At 49.9% G+C, this 26167-nt stretch overlaps 1 protein-coding gene across 2 annotated transcripts in view; it reads right to left on the reverse strand.

The window, feature by feature from the left end:
- Positions 1 to 26167, reverse strand: part of INSR (insulin receptor) — a 73623-nt gene that overhangs the window by 44486 nt on the left and 2970 nt on the right. For both annotated transcript variants that reach the window (XM_071578248.1, XM_071578249.1), the window contains exon 2: positions 18090 to 18641. In XM_071578248.1, the coding sequence (XP_071434349.1) occupies positions 18090 to 18641 (552 nt within the window). The remainder of the gene's footprint in view (positions 1 to 18089; positions 18642 to 26167) is intronic.

The raw sequence follows: 26167 nt of genomic DNA on the forward strand, positions 1-26167 counted from the left end.
ACGTTAATTTGGGGCATTTTCCTGCAAGCCTTTGACCATAATTTTACTCCCAGCAATGAGGTTGTTTTCCTGTTGTTATGGTTTGTTACATTTCAATCCTTATTACAACCTACGGATTTGGTGTTATCATTCAACGGCTGATGCCACCTGGGAGCCTCATGAAAGCTTCCTGTTAATAGTTAACTATATATTATTACTCTCCAATGTGCAGCATCTTGTAAACATCCCTGTTCCCTTTAACCTACTCCTGCCAAACCTGCTCCCTCACTGGGATCCCAGAAAGGCCCAGATCCCAGGGAAGGGGCCCAGTCAGACACAGATGTTCTAAAATAAGTGTAAGTCTCTATTTGGAACACAGATCTCCTCTCTCTGAACCACCAGGATATGAAACCACCTCCCCCAGATCAGTGCTGGGGGAAAAAGGTCCCACCACACCAATTTATTCCTTAGTGATGGGCAGCAGGGACTGACCAGAGTAAGGAGCTCAGTGAGAGAAGGTGCTGCAGCAAGACAAGCCCTAAAAGAGAAGTACAGGGGAGATGGGTCTTCATGTCAAGCTGGAGCTGTGCCAGGGGGGGCTGGGATGGATCTCAGGGACAGGTTCTGCCCCCAGAGGGTGGTGGGCACTGACCAGGCTCCCCAGGGCAGTGGGCACGGCCCCAAGGCTGCCAGAGCTCCAGGGGAGTTGGGATGGATCTCAGGAAAAGTCTCCAATGGCCACGTGTAAGCTGGAGACTCCTCTGTTTGCTGGAAGGGCTGGCTGGGACCAGGGAGAGGTGAGGAACCAAGGGGGTCACACCTGCTCAAGGGAGGGGATTGTCCTGCTCTGCTCTGCACTGGAGCAGCCTCACTTCGAGTCCTGGGAACAGTTTGGGAGTCACAATATAAGAAGGATCTGAAGCTGTTGGAGTGTCCAAAGGAGGGGCATGGAGGTGGGGAAGGGTCTGAGGAGCAGCTGAGGGCACTGGGCTTGTTCAGCTGGGGCAGATGACACTGAGGGGAGACTCCTCGGGGGCTGCAGCTCCTCCCGAGGGGAGGTGGAGGGGCAGGCCCTGAGCTCTGCTCTGGGACCAGGGACAGGACCCAGGGAATGGCTGGAGCTGTGCCAGGGGTTGGGATGGATCTCAGGGAAAGGTTCTTCCCCCAGAGGGTGGTGGGCACTGACCAGGCTCCCCAAGGCAGTAGGCACAGCCCCAAGGCTGCCAGAGCTCCAGGAGGGTTTGGACAACGCTCTGGGGGACAGGGTGGGATTGTTGGGGTGTCTGTGCAGAGCCAGGGGTTGGACTGGATGGTCCCTGGGGGTCCCTCCCAGCTCAGGATATTCTGTGATTTGAGGAGCTGATGCCTGAGAAACAGAGACAAGCAGACCAGCACAGAAGGGCTGCAGTGTAGGGTGATGTTTTAAGATCAAGGTCCATCTGATTTTTCCAAACACAGGTCAAGAGAAGTTATTACTTTTTCCTACAAACCCTTCCTGAAAATGAGGAACGATAGGATCAAAGCACGAGGCAAAATGTCCAACCTTTGCTTTCTGCAGAGATAAGGGAGGAACAAGATTCCTTTCCTCAAGGCCACAGGGAAGGATGTTGTAGTAAACAAAGCATGAAAGAAGGAAAGCGAAGCTGACACAGGCAGCTGTGTGGGGCTGAGGGAGATGGAATTCTAGATATGTTATGTAAATGTAATGCAGACACACAAAACAAATTACACCAAAAAGGACACACAGTTTGGAGCAAACAGGAAAATGGAGCTGTCCATAACTGAGAGAGGCAGTGGAATGGGAGGAAGTATAAGATTAACCACAAGAAGATTAGGCTGATAACTAATGATCTACACAGAAATGGCAGCAGAGGTTAAGATTTTAATCTGGGCAGATTTCACGGCATGGTCACAAATTGTAAACATCAACACTGAAATCCAATTTGTGTTTGGGGGTGACCAGACTGAAAACAAACAGAAAGGAAGAAGGAACAGGACTTATTCCAGATCCCCCTCTCTGCCTCAGCTCCCACAAGGCATGAGGCAAGAGAAAGGTGAAGCATCACCTGGAGGCCAGTTGTGCAAAGGAACACCCAGAGGGCAGTTTTTCCCGGGCAGCAGAGCTAACCAGCTCTACCAACCAGATTATTTAGTTTTTCCCCTTAAATCACCAGGATGCACAAACTGCTCAGGGCACAGTCATTTAGCTTGCTGCCCAAACCCACGTGTGCCAGGGAATGGGATCACAATGCCAGTCTCTGTCCTGCTGCAGCCACTTCGAGGGCAGAGGGCTCTGTTGGTGCCAAGAAGAGTCTGAGCAGCAGGGACGACGACTCCAGGACTCCAGAGCCTCTCCCAGCAGGCAGAGCCCTTGGAAGAAGCTGCTGGGCAGCTGCCCATTGCCAGCCCAGCCCAGCCTGGCAGGGATCACACCAGAGTAGTCGTGCCAAGGCAGGCAGGGCTCACCTGAGGCTCACACACATCCTGCCCTCATCACCTGAGCTGCTTCCCACATAGACACATCCAACCCCCAACACTGTCATAGAATCATAAAATGGATTGGGTTGGAAAAGCCCTCCGAGATCATGAAGTCCAACCCTGGGTCCAACTCCAGTCCCTTTACCAGATCATGGCACTCAGTGCCACGGCCAAGCTCACCTTAAAAACCTCCAGGGATGGGGAATCCACCCCCTCTCTGGGCAGCCCATTCCAATCCCTGAGCACTCTCTCTGCAAAGAATTTTTTTCTGCTCTCCAACTTCAATTTCCCCTGGCAGAGCTTGAGCCCATCGTGCCCCCTTGTCCTATTGCTGAGTGCCTGGGAGAAGAGACCAACCCCCACCTGGCCAGAACTTCCCTTCAGGCAGTTCCAGACAGTGCTGAGGTCACCTCTGAGCCTCCTCTTCTCCAGGCTGAACACCCCCAGCTCCCTCAGCCTCTCCCCACAGCACTTGTGCTCCAGTCCCTTCTCCAGCCTCGTTGCTCTCTCTGCTGTAAGGGGATTTCCAATGGTTTCCACAGGGATGGGAAGGTGGCTGTGGCTGTGGCAGCAATTAGGGTGTCTCTGAGTGGTCCTAATTGCTCTGCAGTGGCCAGTGCTGGTGGGCCCTGGTGCTCAGACCATGCCAGGCTCCCCACACACCCCAGTCTGGAGGGTTTTAGCCCCGTGGCACACGCTGGGGGTGTCAGCAGGTCTGTCCCTCCCGATGGGGGAGCAGCTTCTCGGGCCCATAATGACACTTGTGCCACTCCTGCACTTCCTTGTCATTGGACAAAGTGGCCTCAGGGACAGTCAGTTTTATTTGAAGGGCTTGCTAAGGCAGAATTTTCACGTTTCTGACCACTGACAGGTGGAGCCATTACTGTTGTGGGAGAGGGACTGAGAATCCCAACCACCCCAGGCAGTGGAACTGGGGATGATTCAGTGCCCCCATCACTGGCCTTGCTGAGATGGCACAGCGAGTTTGGCATGAAATACCTTCAGATTATAACTTTCTCTTGCATAATTGACAAGGAGAGACAGATCAGTGGCCTCCAAGGGGGGCTTGTGCAATGCAGTTAATGGGGTTTGTGCTCATCTCCAGCCATTTGGTTTTCCTCAGGGCTGTATTTGGGTGCCTTTTGGTAATTTTTGTAACTTCTCATTTGGCACTTGGGTTGGAGCAGCAGAGGGATGTGGAACAGTCACAAAAAACTCTGGGGGTCAGTGTGTTTGTAAGGAGAAGGCAGTGTCTGTCTGGGTATCTGGAGAGAGCTGAGCTGGGGGGTTTGTGCAGTGCCACATGTTCCTATCCAGAGAATTCCCTGAAAATGGGCATTGCTGGTATGCTGGGGATGATGAGGGCGAGTAGTAAATAAAAATACATTGCACATTGCTTGGCTCTGCAGGCAAACAGTATCTATTTCAGTACTGCTCAGGAAATTCTTATCCCTCGAAATAAACTGTGGTGAGCATGCACAGAGCTCTGGGCAGAGGGGAGGGTGGGCACAGCAGTGGGCACGGGCTGGGGAGGCCAAAACAGCTGAGGGAGCTGAGAGGATTTTATAGGGTGCTTGTAACTGATGTGTTTGGTACTTGTATGCCTGAAAATGAGATGGTCAAGAGGTTTGGACAATGCTCTCAGGCACAGGGTGGGATTCTTGGGGTGTCCTGGGCAGGGGCAGGGGTTGGGCTGGATGATCCTTGGGGATCTCCTTCACCTCAGCATATTCTGTGGTTCCTCCTTTGCACAGTTCAGATATTGTTTTGGAAAAAAAACATTGTAGGTTCAGGAAAAACCATGACACCTGTTCAATGAGTGCAGACATGCTGGACAGAGAAGAACAACGAGGAGCAATGAGGCTGGAGAAGGGACTGGAGCACAAGTGCTGTGGGGAGAGGCTGAGGGAGCTGGGGGTGTTCAGCCTGGAGAAGAGGAGGCTCAGAGGTGACCTCAGCACTGTCTGGAACTGCCTGAAGGGAAGTTCTGGCCAGGTGGGGGTTGGTCTCTTCTCCCAGGCACTCAGCAATAGGACAAGGGGGGCTCAAGCTCTGCCAGGGGAAATTGAAGTTGGCGAGCAGAAAAAAAATCTTTGCAGAGAGAGTGCTCAGGGATTGGAATGGGCTGCCCAGAGAGGGGGTGGATTCCCCATCCCTGGAGGTTTTTCAACTGAGCTTGGCTGTGGCACTGAGTGCCATGATCTGGTAATCAAAGTGGGGCTGGATCAAGGGTTGGAGTTGATGATCTCAGAGGTCTCTTCCAACCCAACTGATTCTATGATTCTAGAGCTGTCTGGGGGGAAAAATCACCCAGTGCAGCATTATCCAGCAAGGAAAAGAGATGGGACTCTCCTTTACAAGAAACCTGACACCATATCATCTTCTCCAGGGACAAAGACTCTTCCTCAGGGGAACTCCGGAGGTCTCAAGGCTCAGCTCAAAGCTGCCACTGGAAGGGAGCCCAAGAAGTTTGGGAGATGCTCCCCCAGTCCATCCACCTGTCCAAGGCCACATCAAATACTTCACCTAAGACCTTGTTATGGTTGGTTGTCCAAACCCATCCCACAGTCAACTCTGGCCCGAGGCCCTTCCTGAAGTTTGTGAAGGCACAGAGAGGGCCCAGAACCTCCCAAGGGGCAGTGCCAACCACAGGCTGGTGGGACCAAAGCCCATGCCCAGCACTGGACACAGCAGAACACTGGACAGCTGTGGGCTGGGTCCTGCTCAGCCTCCTCCAGCCTTTCTGAACCTGAGCAACTCACATCAGACCCTGGGTGGATGGATGTGTTTCCACAGCAAATCTGAGCACTGAGACCTACAGAGTGCTGGAAAAACACAATCTGGAGTTCTTTTTGTTATCACAGATTAGGGCATGTGGAAGAACAACATGCTCTTCCCTGGGGCTGATCAATGAGCAGCTCCTCCTGTGCCAGCAGAAAACACAGGGACGTTTTCCTTATCACACCCACCCCATTTACACCCTGCACGGGCTCAAAGCACAACAAGCTCTGCCAGGGGAAATTTAAGTTGGAGATCAGAAAAAAACTCTTTCCAGAGAGAGTGCTCAGGCATTGGAATGGGCTGCCCAGAGAGGGAGTGGATTCCCCATCCCTGGAGGTTTTGAAACTGAGCTTGGCCGTGGCACTGAGTGCCATGATCTGGTAAAGGGACTGGAGTTGGACCAAGGGCTGGACTTGATGATCTTGGAGGTCTTTTCCAACCCAATCCATTCTATGATTTTCTGCTGCCCAGAACAAAAATTGACTCTTGGTGCAGATACCTTGCTCAAATAGGCTGGTTCTGTGGAATAGAAACTTGATATGCAAGCCCTGAGAGAGCAGCCAAACACTCCAGCAATTATCGAAGCAGCCCTGGAGAGAAAATTGTTGGACCGTGGAAGAGGAGCCTGAGGAAAAGGCAACCTACACATGGCACTTCCTTTGGCTCCTTTAATAACTGTGGAGACACTGATGAGGTGAGAAGTTGTTTCAGATAAAGCACCAGTTCCCACATAGATGCTTTTTCCTGGAGTCTCCAGGTAGGACTGTACCATATGCTGCACTTCTCTTCTGCCAGAAACAGATTCCAGGGGCTTAAAATCCATGGAATTGAATGAACAGAGAAACAGTTTATGCAGCTTTAAAGGCTTCGCTTCAAATGCAGTATTAAAACAAAAGCCTTATTCCTCTAAGCCATGTTAAGGCTCCACTGGGCGAGACTTTCAGACAGTCAGACATCCCAGAGAGGAGCTCCATTTCCTCCCTGGCTTTGGGAGCTCTGCAGGGGGACCCAGAGGGAACTCTTGGCCTCCTCCAGCCCCAGCTGAAGCTGAGCAAACACCCCAGTGCCATCAGCCTGACTGCAGAAGGATGACATTCAGAACAGTCTGAAACCCAGAAAAAACAATCCTGTTCATTCTATTAAATCATTGTTTTCACTGTGCACAGGGTGTAATTGGATTGTCTTCACAGAGAAGACAAGGAGAACATTTGTCTGATCCTCAGATTTTAATGAATCCTTTCATTGCTCATGAAGTATTAAACACCTCTCTGTGGTGTCACACACACAGATGTGCTTAATGAAGTTAAAAATGGCAAGAGCAAAATGCTTCATTATCCTGGGATGTCTGCACTGCCTTGTTCCTGGGAAAGCCAACACACAGGGACAAAGTTTCCTGCACCATTCCTGGGATTCTCCCACCAAGCACTCCTCACTCCCTCAATCATGAAATATTCCTGAGAGGACAGAGGTTGAAGCCTCTGTGTGAGGGACCTCCCAGTGCCCAGGTTGGTGCAACAGCTGGAATTGGATTTATTTTTTTGCTTCCAGTTGCTTACAGAACTCTCAGCTCCTGCAGACATTCCAGAGCAAACAGCTCAGGGCTGATGGCATCCCCCTCACCTTATGGGAGGTGACTCTGCCAAGTCCAGCAGAGTCACAGACACCAACCCACCCATGGAACCCCCAGTGCCACATCTGGGCTCCTCACAGCAAAAATCCAGCCAGCAAATGGGCAACCTCATGTTGTGTCATCAAAGTGCCACCTGAGGATGTCACAGCCCAGCCCCCAACTCCTTCCTGGCAGGAAAGGAGCACCCCTGAAATACCTTGGAGAGCCACCCTGGCTCCTGCCCTGTGACCCCACAGGGACTGCACCCTTACACTGCAATAATGCTGATCATATAATTAACCCCCCCAGCTACAAACCCAGAGAAACACCAAAAATTGAGTTGGAACTTACAGCTCCTGTCCCCTCACCCTGTGAACCTTCCCTTCCTCACACTCCTGCATCCAACTTTGTTTTGATGAACACATTAGGACCAACCTCCTCCTCCCTCCCTGCCCCAGACCATTCACATTTTAAAACCACTAAATGGGAATTGTTCTTGGGGTCAGACCAAAGTGAACTGAGAGAAGCACAAGGGGCCAGAAAGGCAGAACCACAAAAGCTGCTACTCAGTCTGAAGGTACTTTCTCTGATCTCTGACAAACTTAAATCCCTAAGTTGCCTTAACTCTGTGTTGACTTAAAACTCATCAGTCTTGTGCTGGAACTTGAGCTCAGGCTCAGCTCATCACAGCAGGGCCCCAAAATTCCAGCAGCTCTGTGGAAACCCCAGGAGAGCAGCACTAGGATGTCCAGCTCCAGAAGCCTCCAAACTGCCCAGAAAACAAAAGACTGGAGATTTAAGAGATTCCTCTTGCCCACCTAAAAACACCTTGCAAATTTTAGTCTTCATCAGACCAATCTTGCTAAATACCTGTGACCATCTTTAGGCCTATGGACAAGGCTCAGAATTCCTGACAAGGGTCAGAATTCCTGAGAATTCACCTGCTCAGTCCCTGTCAGAGCTTCAGTGCCTGCAGTGTCTGCAAAAGCTGAAGCTGCCTCAGTTCCAACCCCACTGAAGCACCATTTCCTGATATCCTTGAAAAAGGGCACCTCTAAAGTGATTAAAATCACTTTTTTTTAAATTCAGGAATGCACCAAAATGATGCCACAGAAACCACACACCCCAAGATCTTTCAAAATAAGTAGAAGAAAGTTAATCCCAACATTATTTTAACCAGACTTTCTTTTCAACTCTTCTATGGGATTTCCTTCATAACAGCATCTTCCTCCAGCCCCTCCAGGTGCCCCTGGGCAGGGAAGGGAAGGAAGAACAGACTCCAATTAAGGAATTCCCACAGAGGGTACAGAAGCTCCTTGTTAGTCCAGAGCATCCTCCTGCCCTGCCTGTGTCACAGAATCCCAGAACATGCTGAGCTGGAAGGGACCCCCAAGGACCATCCAGTCCCACCCCTGGCCCTGCACAGACACCCCAACAATCCCACCCTGTCCCTCAGGGTTGTCCAAACCCTCCTGGAGCTCTGGCAGCCTTGGGGCCGTGCCCACTGCCCTGGGGAGCCTGGTCAGTGCCCACCACCCTCTGGGGGACGAACCTTTCCCTGAGATCCATCCCAACCCCCTGGCACAGCTCCAGCTGTTCCCTGGGTCCTGTCCCTGCTCCCAGAGAGATTGTCCTTCTCAACAGCAATTCTGACCCTAATTTGAAGAAGGAAAAAAGCCAATTCCAATTATAAAACCTTCTGGACAGGAACAGGTGCCGAGTGTCCTGCCCTGTGTTGTCAGTTCATTTAAGAGGAGATGCACCAGAATCCAGACTCTCCTCCTGGGACCATTTCACCCTCTCAGCCAACACTGAGCCCTGCAGGAGCCAGAGCTGAACCTCTGTTTGTTTTACATGTCACAAGCCAAAATAAAGCCAAAGCCACGCTGACGACTCTCCACCCACGTCAGCAGGTGCCCCTCAGCACCCTGGGCTGAAAAATCCAGATAAAGGCCCAGGGCTGCAATCCAGCCCCTCCCTCCCACTTATGCAACAGCACAGGAAAACTCAGGATCAAAGCCTGGGATAACTGCAGGGTCATCCCAAGCAGCTCAGCCCCAGCCAGGACCCCTCAGCCCTGCCTGACCCAACCTCTTTGCTCTCCCTCTCTCCCACCAGCCCTAATTAAGCAGCATGAACACCCCAGCAAGTTCATTCACATCCCTCCAGTGGGAACTTGCAGACAATTATAGGATATAATTGGGAAGTCTAATCACTGAACTTGTACCCAGCTATTGTTACCAGCTGAGAGCAGGGTGAGTGTTGCTTCCTCCAGGATATGGCTGGTTGTCCCCCAGCTCTGTAATTAATCAAAAGGTCCTGAAATCCTCAACCTTTCAGTGAGAAACAATCTTTGTGCTGGTCACACCTGCTGGGGTTTGACCTTTTTTGTGGTTTGTCTTGGGGTTTTTTGTGCTTTATTGGTTTTTTTTTTAAAACATGGAATTTATTTAGAAGGGCAGTCCCTGTCCAGTCCAATTCCTGACAGAGAAAGATGTTCCAGAGAGTTTTGCCAAGTGACATATTGCAGTGGGTCACACACTCTGAATACATTTCTTTGTACAGACCCACCAGCACACCATCATTTCAGTGCCTTGAGCAACAAAGATTTCCAGTTCCCTCCTTGCAAACCCAAAGAATGTTTCACCACCATCCAGCTTACATTTATTTTACATTTATTTAATTAGTGCCATGATCTAGAAATCAAAGTGGGGTTGGATTAAGGGTTGGACTTGATGATCTCAGAGGTCTCTTCCAACCCAACTGATTATATGATTCTAACTCCATTTGATTTAGAACACTCTTGTAATTAATTGCAAGTTCTAATATTTGAGATACAGAATCCTTGAGGAGAGGGAAGCACAGAGGATGCTCGAGCTGCCCAATTCCTGACCCTCACTGACAGCACCAAAGCACCTGAACACCCCCAGGGTGAAACATCCCCTCCTCCCTGAGCAAACACCCCACATCAGGTGAGACATTTCCTCCCACTCAGGCCCTGCCACTCGTTTACTGTCGCTCACAATTATTGCTTTATTGTTGTTTTTACATTCCCTGCCTTGCCACTTCCATGCCCGTGCCCAGACAGTGGCACTGCCCCCTGCCAAGGCTGCTCAGCCTCCTGCGTTTTATCCACCAAGGGGGAGTGCAGATTCCCTTGTTGAAGCACATTAAGTTGACTTGAAGCTGTTCTGGAAGTGGGAAAAGTGAAGTATTGCCCCTGGAGCAGCCTTGGCACCCCAGGCCTGGCACTCACAGGGGCTGATGGCACTGCCAGGGATTGAAAAGAGGCTTAAAAACCCCTCAGTGACCTCAGGGCTGAGCCTTGAGCTGCCTCCTCACTTAAACAACAAGTGTTTGGGGAAAAGAATTAAAACAGCAACTCAAACCAAAGAGGATGAAACATTTTCCCATTTTCATTGAAGCAGCAGCAAATTACCCCATAGAATCACAGACTGTTCTGAGTTGGAAGGACCCACAAGGACCATCGAGTCCAACTCCCAAGTCAATGGCCCACACAGGGGACTGAACCCATGGCCTTGGCATCATTACAACCAAGTTTTAACCAACTGAGCTACTCTCCTTCTGAACCCATCACAAACCTCTGCATTAATCAAAATATCTCATTCTCCTTTTAACTCATCACAAACCTCTGCACTAATGAGACTCCTGTACAGAAATTAAGGTGTCCTAACTATGGGGAGGAATTCTCTGTGTTTAGGGTGTATTAACTGTTGGATCAGTGATTTTGCCATGATGGTATTTTTCCAAAGCTCTGAAGATGAAGAGGATCAGTGAGTTGCTTCCATTTGAAGTGCTGGTTGGGGATGGAGGCGGGAGAGGAAAATCTTCACCCCTCCAAACTGAAGTGAAGAACCTGAAGAACCATCAGCGTGATGAGACCACGGGAGCTGAGTGTGTGGGGGCTCCTCAGCAAGCTGAACCCTCTGCACTGAGATCCTACAGCTTTGTGTCACTACAGGGGGGTGGAGAAAAGCTGCTGGAGCTGCTTCTTTCCAAGTGTCCCAGTTCAGCAGGTGGGACCAGTTTATCCCTGTGTGGGTGTGACCAAAGCTGGGCATTCTAAACCCTCTGGGCCATTGCCCAGGAACTGTTCCCAATGGCCCATTGGCAGCAGCTGCCCAGGGCACAGCTGAGCCCTCAGGCTGGGAGCTGGCTGGGAAAGAAGCCTGGCAGAGGAGCTGGGAGAACTGCCCTGCAGGGAGTCCTTGGCACCTCCACACCCACCTGAGGGCTCAGCTCTGCCCATGGGCCAGCAACCATTCCAAAATCCCCCCTGACTGCCAGAGTCAGATCCCCCAGTGTGGAGCTCCCTGCCCTGGGGGAGGCACTGGGGGCTCCCACCTGCACCTGAGGGGAGAGATCTTGGGGATTGGGGACTTCTGGGACCTTTTCTTTGGATCCAGAGGAGGAGCAGACCCTGGACAGGAGGAGCCCCCACTCTGACCAGACTGTGCCATCATCTGCACCAACAGGTTTGTCCCTTCCTTTGCCTTTGGACTCGGAGGAACCACGTGGGGCTCAGCACAGGGGCCACCAAACCCCCCTGTGTTTGTGCCCCAGGGGGTGGGTGGCACTGCTGGGTTTTGTGGGATAAAACCAATTTCTCTTTGTGCCATTGCATTTATTGTAATATTGTTATTAAACTGTAACTCTGACCTACAATCTCTCTTGTGGTGGGTTTGTTTCTCCTGCAGGTTCACCTTTAAACCAGCACACCAAGTTTTGTTTGGTGTTTTTAAAGCAGGATACTCTTCAATAGCCATTTGTATGGAGGGATTTGCATAGAGGGATTAGTATGGAGGGACTTGTATGGAGGGGCTGTTTCCACCCCTTTCCCCCCAGTTCTGGGCTGTATCCCACCCCCAGGCACCATAAATGTCTTAATTACTCTTAATAAACTCAGGTGAATGAGTTCAGGATGTCTCAGCACTGGTGAACACCCCAAGAGCCCCAGCCACGGGTCACAGACACCCAGGGGACACTTTCTGGTGTCACCTTCCAGCTGGCATTGGTCAGGGCTGGGAAACAGAAAAAAGGCAGCTCTTATCAGATCCCCCAGTAAAAGCAGCACTTCCACTCGGTGTAGCAGCAACTGGAAACATTTCCTTTGTGTTTGAAGCTTTAAAAATATCTCCCCCTTGGGGTTGGCTGAGACCCCTCACAACACAAAGGTAACAAACCCAAGCTGATGGTCACAGAAATTCCCAGCACCTAAAAATCACAGGAAGCTGTTGCTAAGTAATATTTCTACCTCAGTAAACACCACAGAACGTTTCCCACACACACCTCTGAGCTTTGTTATTCAAACCTGCCTTGAAGATGTTCAGAGCTGCAGTTTCTGGTCTCTCTGAGAGCCCTTGGTGCTGTTTCACACCAGTTGAAAGACATTTCAGGCTGAGTAATGTTTTCCTCAGTGCTTTGTTGTGTTGCTTGTACTTGGGAACAAAGCCACTCAGGTCCTCACCTGTCCCCTGTCTGTCCCAGGATTTCCCCTGGATAAATCACAGGAAAATTAAAGAGATATTTTCTTCTGTCCCTTTGTCCCCAGACCTGTTTTCCCAATATCACAAAAAAAAAAAAAAAAGTCATGGAATCCCCTGAGCTGGAAGGGACCCCCAAAGATGAGAGCTCAGCTCCTGACTTTGCACAGGACAACCTCAAAATCACACCCCAAAACCTGGGCAAACACTGTTATTTACACACAGATCCCTTCTTCAGCAGCTCCTCTGCCTGTCAATCATTCCAGACTGTCATCCCCTCCCTCTGCTGTTTTATGTCTCTCTCCAATGGGCCCTCACTGCTTCAGACACTTTCCACAAACCAGGATTTTGCCACAACTTCCAAACTGCACTAATTGAGGGTCAGCTTTTGTTTTTATCACACAAAGCAAGACAATAAATGGAAGAAAGAGTCTCTTGACAGACCTGAAATGGCCCACAGGACCAGTAACTCCAATTTCCTGGTAGGGAGAAGTCCCAAGACCCAGAGGAGATTTCTGCAAAGGTTTTGTTCAGGATGAACAGAAGAACTTGGATTTCAACATATCCTCTGAGGAATGAAGTCTGTATTTCACCTGTATGACACCTTGAGTGTTGTGTTCAGTTCTGGGCCCCTCAGTTCAGGAAAGATCTTGAGGGGCTGGAGCGGGGCCAGAGAAGAGCAACGAGGCTGGAGAAGGGACTGGAGCACAAGTGCTGTGGGGAGAGGCTGAGGGAGCTGGGGGTGTTCAGCCTGGAGAAGAGGAGGCTCAGAGGTGACCTCAGCAATGTCTGGAACTGCCTGAAGGGAAGTTCTGGCCAGGTGGGGGTTGGTCTCTTCTCCCAGGCACTCAGCAATAGGACGAGGGGGGCTCAAGCTCTGCCAGGGGAAATTGAAGTTGGAGATCAGGTAGAAATTCTTTGCAGAGAGAGTGCTCAGGGATTGGAATGGGCTGCCCAGAGAGGGGGTGGATTCCCCATCCCTGGAGGTTTTTCAGCTGAGCTTGGCCGTGGCACTGAGTGCCATGATCTGGTAAAGGGACTCGAGCTGGACCAAGGGTTGGTCTTGATGATCTAAAAGGTCTTTTCCAACCCAATCCATTCTGTGATTCTATGATTCATAGCATAAAATGAATTATGAATGGTTTGGGTTAGACAGGACCTTAAAGCTCATCCAGTGCCACCCCCTGCCATGGGCAGGGACACCTCCCACCAGCCCAGGTTGCTCCAAGCCCTGTCCAGCCTGGCCTTGGACACTTCCAGGGATGGGGCAGCCACAGCTGCTCTGGGCACCCTGTGCCAGGGCCTGCCCACCCTCTGAGCAGAGAGTTTCTCCCTTAAATCCAGCCTAAATATTTCCTCTTCTAGTTCAAAATCATTCCCCTTTGTACTATCACTGTCTGGCCCTGTAAAAGTATTTCGAATATCCATCCTTATATTCCAGGAATGTGGCCCTTCAATACCCACCAGGGGACTGTCTGATATTGCAGGCAATTTTCCTGCTAACTTTTATTTGGCCATTCCACTTTCCTTCTTATTACCTGAGTCCACTTCCAGCTGACCCAAAATGCAATAAAAGGCTGAACTTGCCTTTGTAATTGCAGTGTCAAACCCATCAAGCTGCTCCAAGTTGTGCATGCACAGAGCAGTCTGACTGCAGAGGGAATTGGCAGGAAATCCTATTTCAGGGGGAATTGTTCCTTCCTCAACTGCAGTGACAGACATATAGAAAAAAAAAGTGGAAAAAATGCAAAATATGAAAATCATGTTTGGCAGATCCAGAGAGAGGTCTGGGATGTGGCATTTGCAGCACTTTTGTTGTCTGCATTCTTCAGCAGAGGCTCTCTCTGCAGAACGTGCTGCACACAACCAAAAAGTGCATTTTTATGGCAATAAAAAGTGAGGACATGTAAAAAAAAACTGTTAAAAATGAGAGTGAAGAGGTACAAAACCCCCAGAACAGACACAGCACTTGGGCTGCCATAAACAGCATCAGCCTAGACTCAAATTCCAAACAGACTACACATTTCCCTCCCTTCCCACCCAAAATATACCATGAGTTGGCCTCAACTGAACCAACTCCCTTTTCACACCAACACAAGTGATTTAGGGGAAAAAAAAGGAAAGAAAACTTTGAGGAAGCACAACCCAACAGATCCCAATCCATGGGCATCCACCTACACATCCCTCACTCAGACAGGGATTCCTCAGTGCTGGAACTGGTTCTGCAGAGGGTGCAGCTGCCCACGAGGGATTTTCACCCCAACCTTCACTCCAATGTCTGGAAGAAGATCCTTTACTTTGTTGTCTTGAATGTGTGTTATCACCAAGTGAAACAAACTTCCAGGCTGGGATTGTAGCTGCAAGGATGATTCATTCAGACTTGGATGTGGGCCTTGGAGATAATTCTGTGCTGGAACTGAGAGGTGGGTTTGGAGCTCACCAGGATCTCTGTGCTGGGTAAATAAACACACACCAAAGGTGGGAGGTGTGGAGGGACAACAGGGAGAGAGCACAGAGAGCTGCAGGAGGAGATCAGGGAATGCTGTGGAACCTCAATCCCAGACATTGCCATCTCCACACACAAAACCTTTAATGAATTATGGAATCATTAATGTTGGAAAAGACCTTTAAGCTCATCAATGCAGCACCTCACTGTGCTCACCACTGACCACATCCCCAGGGGACACATCCACAGGTTGTTTGACCAATTCCAGGGATGGTGACTCCACCACTGCCCTGGCAGCCCCTTCCAATGCTGAACAAACCTTTCCATGAAGAAATTTTCCCTACTATCCAACCTGAACCTCCCCTGGGGCAACTTGAGGCCATTTCCTCTCATCCTGTCCCTGTCCCCTGTTCCCCAGACAAATCCTGACCTGGCTCCCCATTCCTGTCAGGAGATAATTTTCTGTGACCTCTTTCAGCTTTCCCAAACTTCTGGCCCATCTCATTTTCTCCAGCAACTCTCCAAGTTTTTCAGGCTGGAAAAGCCAGTCAGTTTGGGACTTGTCTCTGTCAATTGACACACACTCTGTAACATCAAAACCATCACTATTTACACACCCTTTAAGGATTTTTCCCAGGTCAGCAGTGCCCTGAGTTTGGGCAGCAACACCTTCCCCTTTTCTCTGCAACACCTTTTGTTTTGCAGAGATGCAAAACAAAAACCAGCAAACAGGAGATGAAACGGCCCCTTTTATAAAACAAAGCAGGAGTACAAATAATCTGTGTTAAAACAAACACAAACCCCCAAACTTCCCTATGGAAATGATACTGAAATTGCTACATGTAGAAGCAACAAAGAAAAAATAAAAGAGAATCCACTTAAAAGCAGAGAGCCAGAACTCAGACCTGCTGGAGATTCCCAGATAAGCTGCAAAAACGCAGAGGGGAAGGTTTCATGGCATTAATACCCCAGCACTGGGAGCTGCTGTGAGGCTCTTCAGGCTAAGGAAAGCCAAAATGCAATTCACTCAAGCTCTTAATAATCTTGACACAACAATTACACATGCTAAGGATACATTATGGGCTGGCAGGAGAACAGAGGAGGCAGCGATTCCAGCGGCGGGTTCGCTAAATAAATGTCACTTAATCTGCACCATCGTTCCCAGTGTGTGTGCTCAGAGTCTGAGGCTCCTCACAGAGAGCCTAAAAACCCCCCAACACCACTCAGGCTGCCCAAAGAACTGCAGAGCACGGGGACAGGTGTCACAAGGCACGGGCTGACTCAGATCCCAGCGTGCTGACAACACCAGCTGCCCAAAACCTGAAGCACAAATCCTAACGTTGGAAACAAAAATAAGCTCAGCTTAAGTGGTTTGGGAAGTGCCTGCCAGTCACTGCTCTGCTGCTTCAGAGCTCCTGCAAGGAAACCAGTTGGTTAAAACTTGGTTGCAATAATGCCAAGGTCATGGGTTCAATCCCCTGTGTGGGCCATTGACTGAAGAGTTGGACTCGATGATCCTTGTGGGTTCCTTCCAACTCAGAACAGTCTGGGATTCTGTCTGTGAAAACCAGGGGGGAGCATCTGCAGACAGTGACTTTTGGGGCCATTTTCCAGCTCCAATCTCAGTTTGTGACTCAAACAGATGCAGTGACTGAGCAGAGTTACTGTGGGTGTCCTGCAGCAAACCCAGTGACTCGGACCAGAGGCTCAGGAGCTGAGTCCTGTCCCAGAGGAAAATACTCCATTCCTACAGTTTTCATGGGAACAGGTAGTTGTATAAAGGACAGAAACCACACACTGCAGTCTGCACAGCCCCAGCAAACTCACAGGAATGAGGGACATCATGGGCCAGCCACTGAAAAAGTGTCAGTCAGACCTTTAACCTTTTGAACAGCAGAAATCAGAACACACAAAAATGCATCAGAAACCAGGTCTCAGTGCTGATATAACTGCATGCCCCAGAAGTTTATAAATAAAATGCCTTTTTTCATTTTAAAAAAGGAACACACGTACACACTTGCATCTTCTTGCTCATACCCTGTTATTCTGGCCACAAAAAATAACCACTTGCTTTAAAAGGAAGCTGGACCATTTTGGGGTGAGGAGTAGCAGAGGGGAAACCACATTAATTGCATTAGTTTATGCACACTGGTAGGAATTCCTTCTCCAATTTGGCACTTAACACTCAGAGTTGGCCTTTAAAGCTTGGCAAGGAACTCTCCCCAGCCCACAAGTTTCCTAATTTCGTCTCAGGCCACACTGGCTCGTTTGGATGCTCGACCTCCAGACAGGCAGACAACCCAAAATGTGTCAGTCTCACCTCAATTCACTTTGCTCCCCACCAAGTCAGATTTCACATCAATCAAAGGAAAGATATAATTAAAGCTAAACTTCGGGTCAGTTCCAAGTTTGGAAAAAACAAATCTGTGTGAAATTAAAAGCAACCCTAACACAGCTGGAGAACTGGAGCTCAGGGGTTGCACCAGACAGGGAGGTTTCTGAACACCCCTCCTGCCCTGAACCAAAACCCTGGGCTCAAACCCCATTATCTCCACCCTCCACCCCATCCAGGTCCTCTCTCCTCTGTCCCTTTTCCCCTTCAGGTCTGACTTGGCTTCCTGCTCCTTACTCTGTGCAAGCACTGCTTGCTCACCCACGTATCTTAGACCTCTTTATGGCAGGAAAGTTTCAGTAAAACTGTTTTTGCCCCTTTCCTGAGTCAGATTTACTCCACAGAGACTCTTCCCTGCTGCTCTGTGCTGTCTTTCAGTCAGCCTGGACTTATGAATCCCCACCCAAGCACAAGCAGAGGCACCCACAGCACCAACTGCTACACAAGACACCAGCTTAAAAGAGCTCGAGGCAGTTCCTGACTCTCCAGAGAAACCAAACACGTATTTTTGGGTTCCTTACACGTGTAGGTGAAAGAACTGTTCAAACAGCCCCATCCCAAAGGTTCTCTCTCAACTTTCTAATGTCAATTTTGAGCCTGGCTTTTAGGAAGCTGTGCCTACAGAGAGCAATCAACAGGTACCTGCTGGTTCTCCAACAGATCAAAGAAGGGTTTGGGTTGGAAGGGACCTTAAAGCTCATCTCATTCCATCCCCTGCCATGGGCAGGGACACCTCCCACCAGCCCAGGTCGCTCCAAGCCCTGTCCAACCTGGCCTTGGACACTCCCAGGGATGGAGCAGCCACAGCTGCTCTGGCCAAGCTGTGCCAGGACCTGCCAGGACCTGAGAGGTTAAACCCTGGCAGCAAACCCCGAGCTGAGCCCCCCCAGCTGCACTCACCCCTCTGGCAGCGATCGTGTGTCCAGCAGCGCTCGATGAAAATGCCGTTTATCACCGTGGGGGGACAGTTGCTCTTGCCCTTCACGGTGCCTGGACACACATCTCCACACTCCTCCTTGTCATCCTTGTTGGCCACGATGTAATTGTCCTCCACAGAGTCCAGAATCCTCGACCAGTCGATGGTGGACAGGTAGCAGAGCTCGTTGTTCTTCTCGATGCGCACGGCGCCCCGGGTGATGTTCATGAGGTTGTAGAGGCCGATCTCCTTCAGGTGAACCATCTCAAAGATCACCAGGGCATAGTTGAAGAACAGGTGAGTCCCCCTGATCACAGTGAGGTTGGGGAAGAGGCCCTTGAGGCTCTCCAGGCCATACACACGGAATAGCAGCAGGTAGTCTGTGATCATGGTGAGCTTGGGGAAGCTGAGCTCGCGGAAGTCCTCGGGCTTGGTTTTGAACATGAGCAGGATCTGCAGGTGGCCCTCGATGACGGTGCAGTTCTCCAGCAAGCTGAGCCGGGTCAGGTTGTTGCGGATGTCCATGCTCCTGCAGACTGGGGGGCAGAGCACACTGTGGGTTAGTTATTTATTTAACAAAATCATAGAATCAGTTGGGTTGGAAAAGACCTCTGAGATCATCAAGTCCAACCCTTGATCCAACCCCACTGTGATTACCAGATCATGGCACTCAGTGCCAAGGCCAAGCTCAGTTGAAAAACCTCCAGGGATGGGGAATCCACCCCCTCTCTGGGCAGCCCATTCCAATCCCTGAGCACTCTCTCTGTAAGGAATTTCTTCCTGATATCCAACCCAAACCTCCCCTGGCAGAGCTTGAGCCCATAGTGCCCCCTTGTCCTATTGCTGAGTGCCTGGGAGAAGAGACCAACCCCCACCTGGCCAGAACTTCCCTTCAGGCAGTTCCAGACAGTGCTGAGGTCACCTCTGAGCCTCCTCTTCTCCAGGCTCAACACCCCCAGCTCCCTCAGCCTCTCCCCACAGCACTTGTGCTCCAGTCCCTTCTCCAGCCTCGTTGCTCTTCTCTGGCCCCGCTCCAGCCCCTCAGTCTCTTTCCTGAACTGAGCTGAATTGTTTTCCCTTTCTCCATACGCAGTTTGGTCCAACCGCGCCGTAACCAGGACACGTGGCCCTCTCAGCAAAGCAGGCTGAGGGTGTTAAGAAATCCACTGTGGGGAACATTCCCTGGGCTATGGTTACAAAATAAGGCTGAAAGAGGATTTCATAACTTCTCCTGCCATCCTGAGCCTCTGCCTGTTGCTTCTGTCACGACCCAGTGGGAACACCAGTCCTGAGACATCACAAAGGGAAGAGACATCGGAGCAACTGAGGCTGTTTTCCTCAGAGCTGCCAGAGACACACCTACCCCATCTCAGATTGTGCAATTAACGCCACTGGATTAGAGGGAGTAATTTAGAATAGTTGCAGGGAGGGGAAGAAAGGAAAAGAATAATGGCCAGGGATGGCAGCGCTTGGGAGAGAGTAGAAAACCTGGAAATACAGAGGGGCAGGAGCACAGCCCACACTCCTGCCCAGACTCTGCTGACAGGAGGCATTTACTGCACAGCAATTTGGGCTCTGAGCATTCTTTTCAGATGAGGTGTTGGGGCTTTTTTGTTGTTACTTTCTCAAGGGTGTAAATCTCCCTGTCTTGACTATCTGGGCAGTTTATTTCGTGGAACCAGCAACTCCAAGAGCTGGCAAAGTGAACAACTACATGGAGCATAAATTAGAAGGGAAACAGAACAAGAGCAATCCAGGCACCAGCAGAAGGAAAAAGTTTGAATAGGGAAATACTTCTTTTTGAGTCTAAGCACAGGTAAGAAATCAAGCAGGAAATTCAGAGCCCCACACCTGCAAAGCCCAACAAAACTCCCCATGACAACCCTTTTGAACTCCAACTTCACAGAAACATCAGCCAGACCTCAGTGTTCCAATCCAGGTGGATTCTTTATGAACTTTTCCTTTTTGAACACTGCATCCTCTTAAAGGGCTCTCCCTTTTGTCTTTAGCTGAGAGAGCATCTTCCCTCCCCACTCAAGAACAAAGAGCACAAGATCTTTCCTCTTTGCTCACTTATTGAAGACTCACCAACTATAAAATCACCACACAACAGCTTCAAGAGATCACCCAGCACCAAGCCAGCCTTCCAAAACTTCTGTAGGCACAAACACCTCCTAGGCAGGGTTGCCTGACTGCTCCTGTCCCACTGCTGCAGGGGTTAAACCAAATCCTATGCAAATGTCTTCATGATTATTCAAAAATTTGCTCCACTGCAATTAAAAAAAAATTGGCAACACTGATATGGGATTTGAAGCAATGCTGTTGCCCAATGGGATTCTTTGGCACCAAATCCAAGTTGTTTCATAAATTGCTTTCTGGAAGAAAAAGCACACGGTGCCTCAAAGATTAGAGATGTACTTTGAGAAAGTGGGAAGGGAAACCTGAGGAGCAGCAGCAACAACCTCTCTGTCCCACATTGTAAGTGACTCCAGAGCTGTCCTGCTGCTCATCCCACCCCCGGGCTAAAAGAACTGGCAGAGCAACAGGTTCAGCTTAAACACTCTGAATATTTATTTGCAATAAATAAGATTGGTATTTCCGAGGAAGAAAGTGCATGACAGCACAGGGCAGTGGTTTCTTCAGGAAAGGAGAAGTAACAGGACAAAAAAACCTCAATGTACAAGTGAGCACTGCGGGAAAACTCAGAGAAATTCAAAATCCAGCATTTTGGTTCCTATTTATTATCAGTTCTCCTCACTGCTGAGCACACAGGCAGGGCTGAGGTGGTACCAGGACCAGCTGCTGCCTCACAGGATAAAGTCCTGCCTGTTGGAATGTGCACAGCTGACCTCAGGGAAAAGGAAAGGGCAAAAAATACAGCCCAGCTCTCCAGACTGGGAATTACCTTTGAGAGTGAGAGCTCCAGGCCACTGCTGTGGCTCAAGGCCATGAGATGCAGATACACACTGAGCAGAATTGCCTCAGTCTTTCATCATTTGGCCTACAGTTAGGAAAGCCACCAGGAGCTGGACACAAGCTGGCCCCAGACAAGCCCTTCATGCACAGCCAGCCATGGAAAGGGAACCTCGAGCTCAGGTGGGAACATCTCCAGTTGGGTACAGTCAGGACAAAGCCCTCCAAGGGCTGTGGCTGCACCTCAGGCTGTGGAAATCATAGAATGGATTGAGTTGGAAGAGACCTCTGAGATCATCAAGTGCAACCCTTGATCCAATTCCACTTTGATTCCTGGAGGATGGAAAGATGGGGGTTGGTCTCTTCTCCCAGGCACTCAGCAATAGGACAAGGGGGCACGATGGGCTCAAGCTCTGTCAGGGGAAATTGAAGTTGGAGATCAGAAAACAATTCTTTGCAGAGAGAGTGCTCAGGGATTGGAATGGGCTGCCCAGAGAGGGGGTGGATTCCCCATCCCTGGAGGTTTTTCAACTGAGCTTGGCCGTGGCACTGAGTGCCATGATCTGGTAAAGGGACTGGAGTTGGACCAAGGGTTGGACTTGATCTCAGAGGTCTCTTCCAACCCAGCTCATTCTATGATCCTGTTCTATGAACAGACCTAAGGAACAATCCCTGGTGGGCAACTGCTGGCCCTCAGCAGCACCAGAGGGGGTGCCCCAGGGTTAGGGGCACCAGAGGGGGTGCCCAGCACACAGGAAATCCACGCTCCTGTCTGGCAGAGAACAGACACACACCCAGCAGGGCTTCACACAGAGGATCATCCTGGAATCACACAATGCTTTGGGCTGGAAGGGACCTTAAAGCTCAGCTTGTTCCATCCATGGGCAGGGACACCTTTCACCAGCCCAGGTTGCTCCAAGCCCTGTCCAACCTGGCCTTGGACACTTCCAGGGATGGGGCGGCCACAGCTGCTCTGCCCAACCTGTGCCAGGGCCTGCCCACCCTCACAGCCAAGAATTCCTTCCCAATATCCCATCTATCCCGGCTCTCTGGCAGTGGGAAGCCATTCCCTGTGTCTGTCCCTCCATCCCCTGTCCCAACTCCTCTACAACACCCATTTCTCTGTATCAGACCTTTCCACATCCTTGTCCCATCTTCAGAACAAGGTCTTTTCCATCCAGTCCCACCCCCTGCCATGGGCAGGGACAAATTCCACCAGCCCAGGCTGCTCCAGCCTGGCATTAGACACTGCCAGGGATGGGGCAGCCACAGCTGCCCTGCCCAACCTGTGCCAGGGCCTGCCCACCCTCACAGCCAGGAATTCCTTCCCAATATCCCACCCATCCCTGCTCTCTGGCAGTGGGAAGCCATTCCCCTGTCCCTCCATCCCTTGTCCCAGGGGCTGCTCCCACCAAGCCCCAGTCCTGGAGCTCCCAACTCTCACCACGTTCCTAAACACTCCAAACCAGTTAAATTCCCACATCCATGAACCCGACCCAAATAATCTCAGGTTTCCAAAGATCACCACCAACACAAGCTGTGCTGCTCCTGGTCCAAACAACCTGAAAGCCACTCAAAGATCTTCCAACCTCCTCAAAAAATCCAACAGCCCCACACAGGGTATGAACCCGCCTCACCTGCAGCTCTCCCCAAACTGGCACAGATTCCCCACTGAGGGTGACCAAAGGCAAGAACACCAAATATTTGGAGGAGATGTGTTAAAGAACAAAGGTTTGCTGAAGCTGAATCTTAAAAGAAACAGGTGGAGCTTTTGAAGAATTACAGAACCATATAAATCCACCAGAGCTGGAAGTACAACACCCATAATTCATCACCTGTATTCATTTTACAACTGGATTTGTGTTTTTCACCCATTTTAAGCCAAAAATAGAATGGATTATTGGTCATTGGTGCTGCCAGCAGACTTGAGAGGGGGTTCCACACCCTGAGTTATCCAAACTGTGCCACTTCCAAAGCTGGAACAACAAACAGGCACCTCCTCTGCTCCTGCTCAGGGGCTCCAGCACTGGGGGCTCCAATGGAAGGAAGTCAAACACTGCTATGGAAACTCAGGAGGCTTTCAGAGCACATTAGAGGCTTGTTTCTGAAATAAACAACTGAATAAAAGACTAACATAGCTGTAAATCTGCAGAGTAAATTGCTTTTTTACCATTTTCCCCCACACTCAGAGAAAAATCACATTTAAATGTTTCCCACATTCTACTCCAGTTTAGTTACTGGGTGACAAACATCACCTCAGTGTCTGAGCTCCTCTTGTTCTACCCCCTCAGGTAGAATAACAAGGAACTAAGAACATCTGAAACAAAATATGCTTTTTAGTAGCAGCTTCCTCCATCTTCTCATGCCTTTGAATTTTCAGCAGTTTTATCTCCTGTTCATGCAGTAGCTGCTTAAGTCACCCCATAAATTTATTGTTACCAAGACAACAAGAAGCAGTTTAAAGCAAAGTAATAAGTGTTTTTCCACAGCTTCCCTTCATAGTATTTCTTCTGTAGGAACAGGGGAATTAATCAACCACTCAGGATGAAGGCAAGGCAAGTTTGATCCCAGGAAAAGGAGAGCAAAGTTGAGCCACCAATTATAACACAGACAACCTGGTTTCAAAAAACACATAAATCAGCTGTCAGGGAAATAAAACTCACAGATTGATTCTCCAGTAGTAGGGCCCAAAGCTACTCCTGTGCAAACCACTGGCAAAGCCTCCACTACCCATAAATTCCTGACTTTCAGCAGCACAGCTGCCAGAGGAAGCACATCCTCCATCCCTGCTCCCAAAGCTGCTCCCAGGGACTTCAAACCCCAGTAAATCATTGCAGGCAAGTTCCCTCAGCCCCCAGAACACCAGGCTGGGGGGAAGCTCTGTAAAAACAAACAAACAAACAAATCCCAAGATGCCAAAGCCTCTTGGACAAACTGGTTTGGTAACAACCCTCAAGTCGTGAATGAAGAAACCAGATCTGATGTCAGAGGTTAAGTTTTCAAGATAGAGTCCAACCAGGGGAATAACTGGAACTTAAACGTTGTTTATAGTAAATCATGTGGGTACCAAACCTTAATGATTCACTCACTGCTTCAGAGCTCTGGCCTTTAACAATCCAGAGCAGTGTAATCTGGCACAGGAGGATCACAAACCATTTGAGGTAACTAGTAGTTAATTCTGTTTTTTTATAGTGCTTGCTGGCCACTGAATAAACAGTTATTGGAGAAAAATCACACTTACTTTGGTCAAGTCAAAAGCTTTGCAGTTCTACATAAGGCAGTGGTCTTAGGAAACTGGGAAAAGGACTTTTGGGTGTTTCTTGGGATAACTGCTGAGACAGGAAAACACCCAGTCAAGTGACAGGACAGTGGCAGGGACTGCAAGACAGCTCCTGCCTACTGCAGCAACAGCTTCAGACACATGATAACCACCTCATCATGAAATAGGAATTTTTAAGCTTCAGTTGTGCACCCCAGGTCTGCAGACCTGAGCAGTGAGCTGGGTCATAATAAATCCCCGGTCCCTCAGGGAACATCTCAGGTGCTCATTGCCTTCCATGACCCAAACTGGCACCTCTGAGCTGAGGGACAATCTCTCCCTGAGGTCACTCCGTGCCAGAAGCACAGAAAGCTCCCAACCTGGCCAACAAAGCTGGGGCTGGGCTATCTCTGTGCCACAGAGTTGAGGTGGGACAAGGGAGTCAGCAATAGGACAAGGGGGCACGGGCTCAAGCTCTGCCAGGGGCAATTGAAGTTGGAGATCAGAAAGAAATTCTTTGCAGAGAGAGTGCTCAGGGACTGGAAAGGGCTGCCCAGAGAGGGGGTGGATTCCCCATCCCTGGAGGTTTTTCAGCTGAGCTTGGCCGTGGCACTGAGTGCCATGATCTGGTAAAGGGACTGGAGTTGGACCAAGGGTTGGACTTGATGATCTCAGAGGTCTTTTCCAACCCAATCCATTCTATGATTCTATGATAAGCTCCCAGCTTGGCCTACAAAGCCTGAGCTGGGCTATCTCTATGTCCTCCTCATCCCATTCAAAACACAAACAGAAAACAGGACTAACAGAAATTGAAACCAGGACTCATCCTGCCCTGTGTCCAAGCACAGCCAGCCAGCACTGAGGCCACAGCACTCCAGAAGCACAGAGATGCCTTGGGCCAGCTGAGCATCTCCCTGCCCCAAAGGCAGCAGGAACTGGTTCCACACCTTGCCAGTGTCAACATCACGCATATGCCCCAGGACAGTCACCCCAAACCCAACCCCAGAAAGCTCTGGGGGTTTGCACTGTTCAGACTCTCTCCAAAGCAGTGAGAGGATGCAGGGACAGCGTCTGGGCACAGCTGGGCTGGAGCCAGCCCTGCCCTCCTGCTCTCCCCCTTCCTACTTCACACCCCTGGGAGCAAAATCTCACTCCAGACTGAGCCCCTCAACACCAGACACTGCCACAGGGTTGAGGTGGGACAAGGGAGTCAGCAATAGGACAAGGGGGCACGATGGGCTCAAGCTCTGCCAGGGGAAATTGAAGTTCAATATCAGAAAAAAATTCTTTGCAGAGAGAGTGCTCAGGGATTGGAATGGGCTGCCCAGAGAGGGGGTGGATTCCCCATCCCTGGAGGTTTTTCAACTGAGCTTGGCCGTGGCACTGAGTGCCATGATCTGGTAAAGGGACTGGAGTTGGACTAAGGGTTGGACTTGATGATCTTGGAGGTCTTTTTCCAACCCAATCCATTCTGTGATTCTAAGGGAGCAGTTTCTTGATGTGTTTACGAGCACAAAAACATCTGTATGAGACAGATACAACAATTAAAAAGCAACCTACTTTTCTGGGTAGCAGTACAGAAATACCCAGTGAAATCTGCCCCACACAATGATTTAGGTGGACAGATCTCAGGCAGATTCTCACATCAGCATCAGGGAATGGAACATGAGCAGCACCCAAATTTAGGGCAAGTGTCTAAAAGGGGAGGAAATGTACTCTAAACTCTGGTGATTGCATTGATTAGTTTTTCTATTAACCACAAAAGCAGACCAGAGTAAATTAATCCATTAGAAGATGCCTAGAACTAGGTGAGGTAAATCCCACCCCAAATGCCACAGCTAATGAAATGATGGGCATGAGTCATGGGAGAGATTTATTTCAAGAAGCTGC

This window comes from Pithys albifrons, chromosome 27, assembly GCF_047495875.1.
Source record: "Pithys albifrons albifrons isolate INPA30051 chromosome 27, PitAlb_v1, whole genome shotgun sequence".
NCBI lineage: Eukaryota > Metazoa > Chordata > Aves > Passeriformes > Thamnophilidae > Pithys > Pithys albifrons.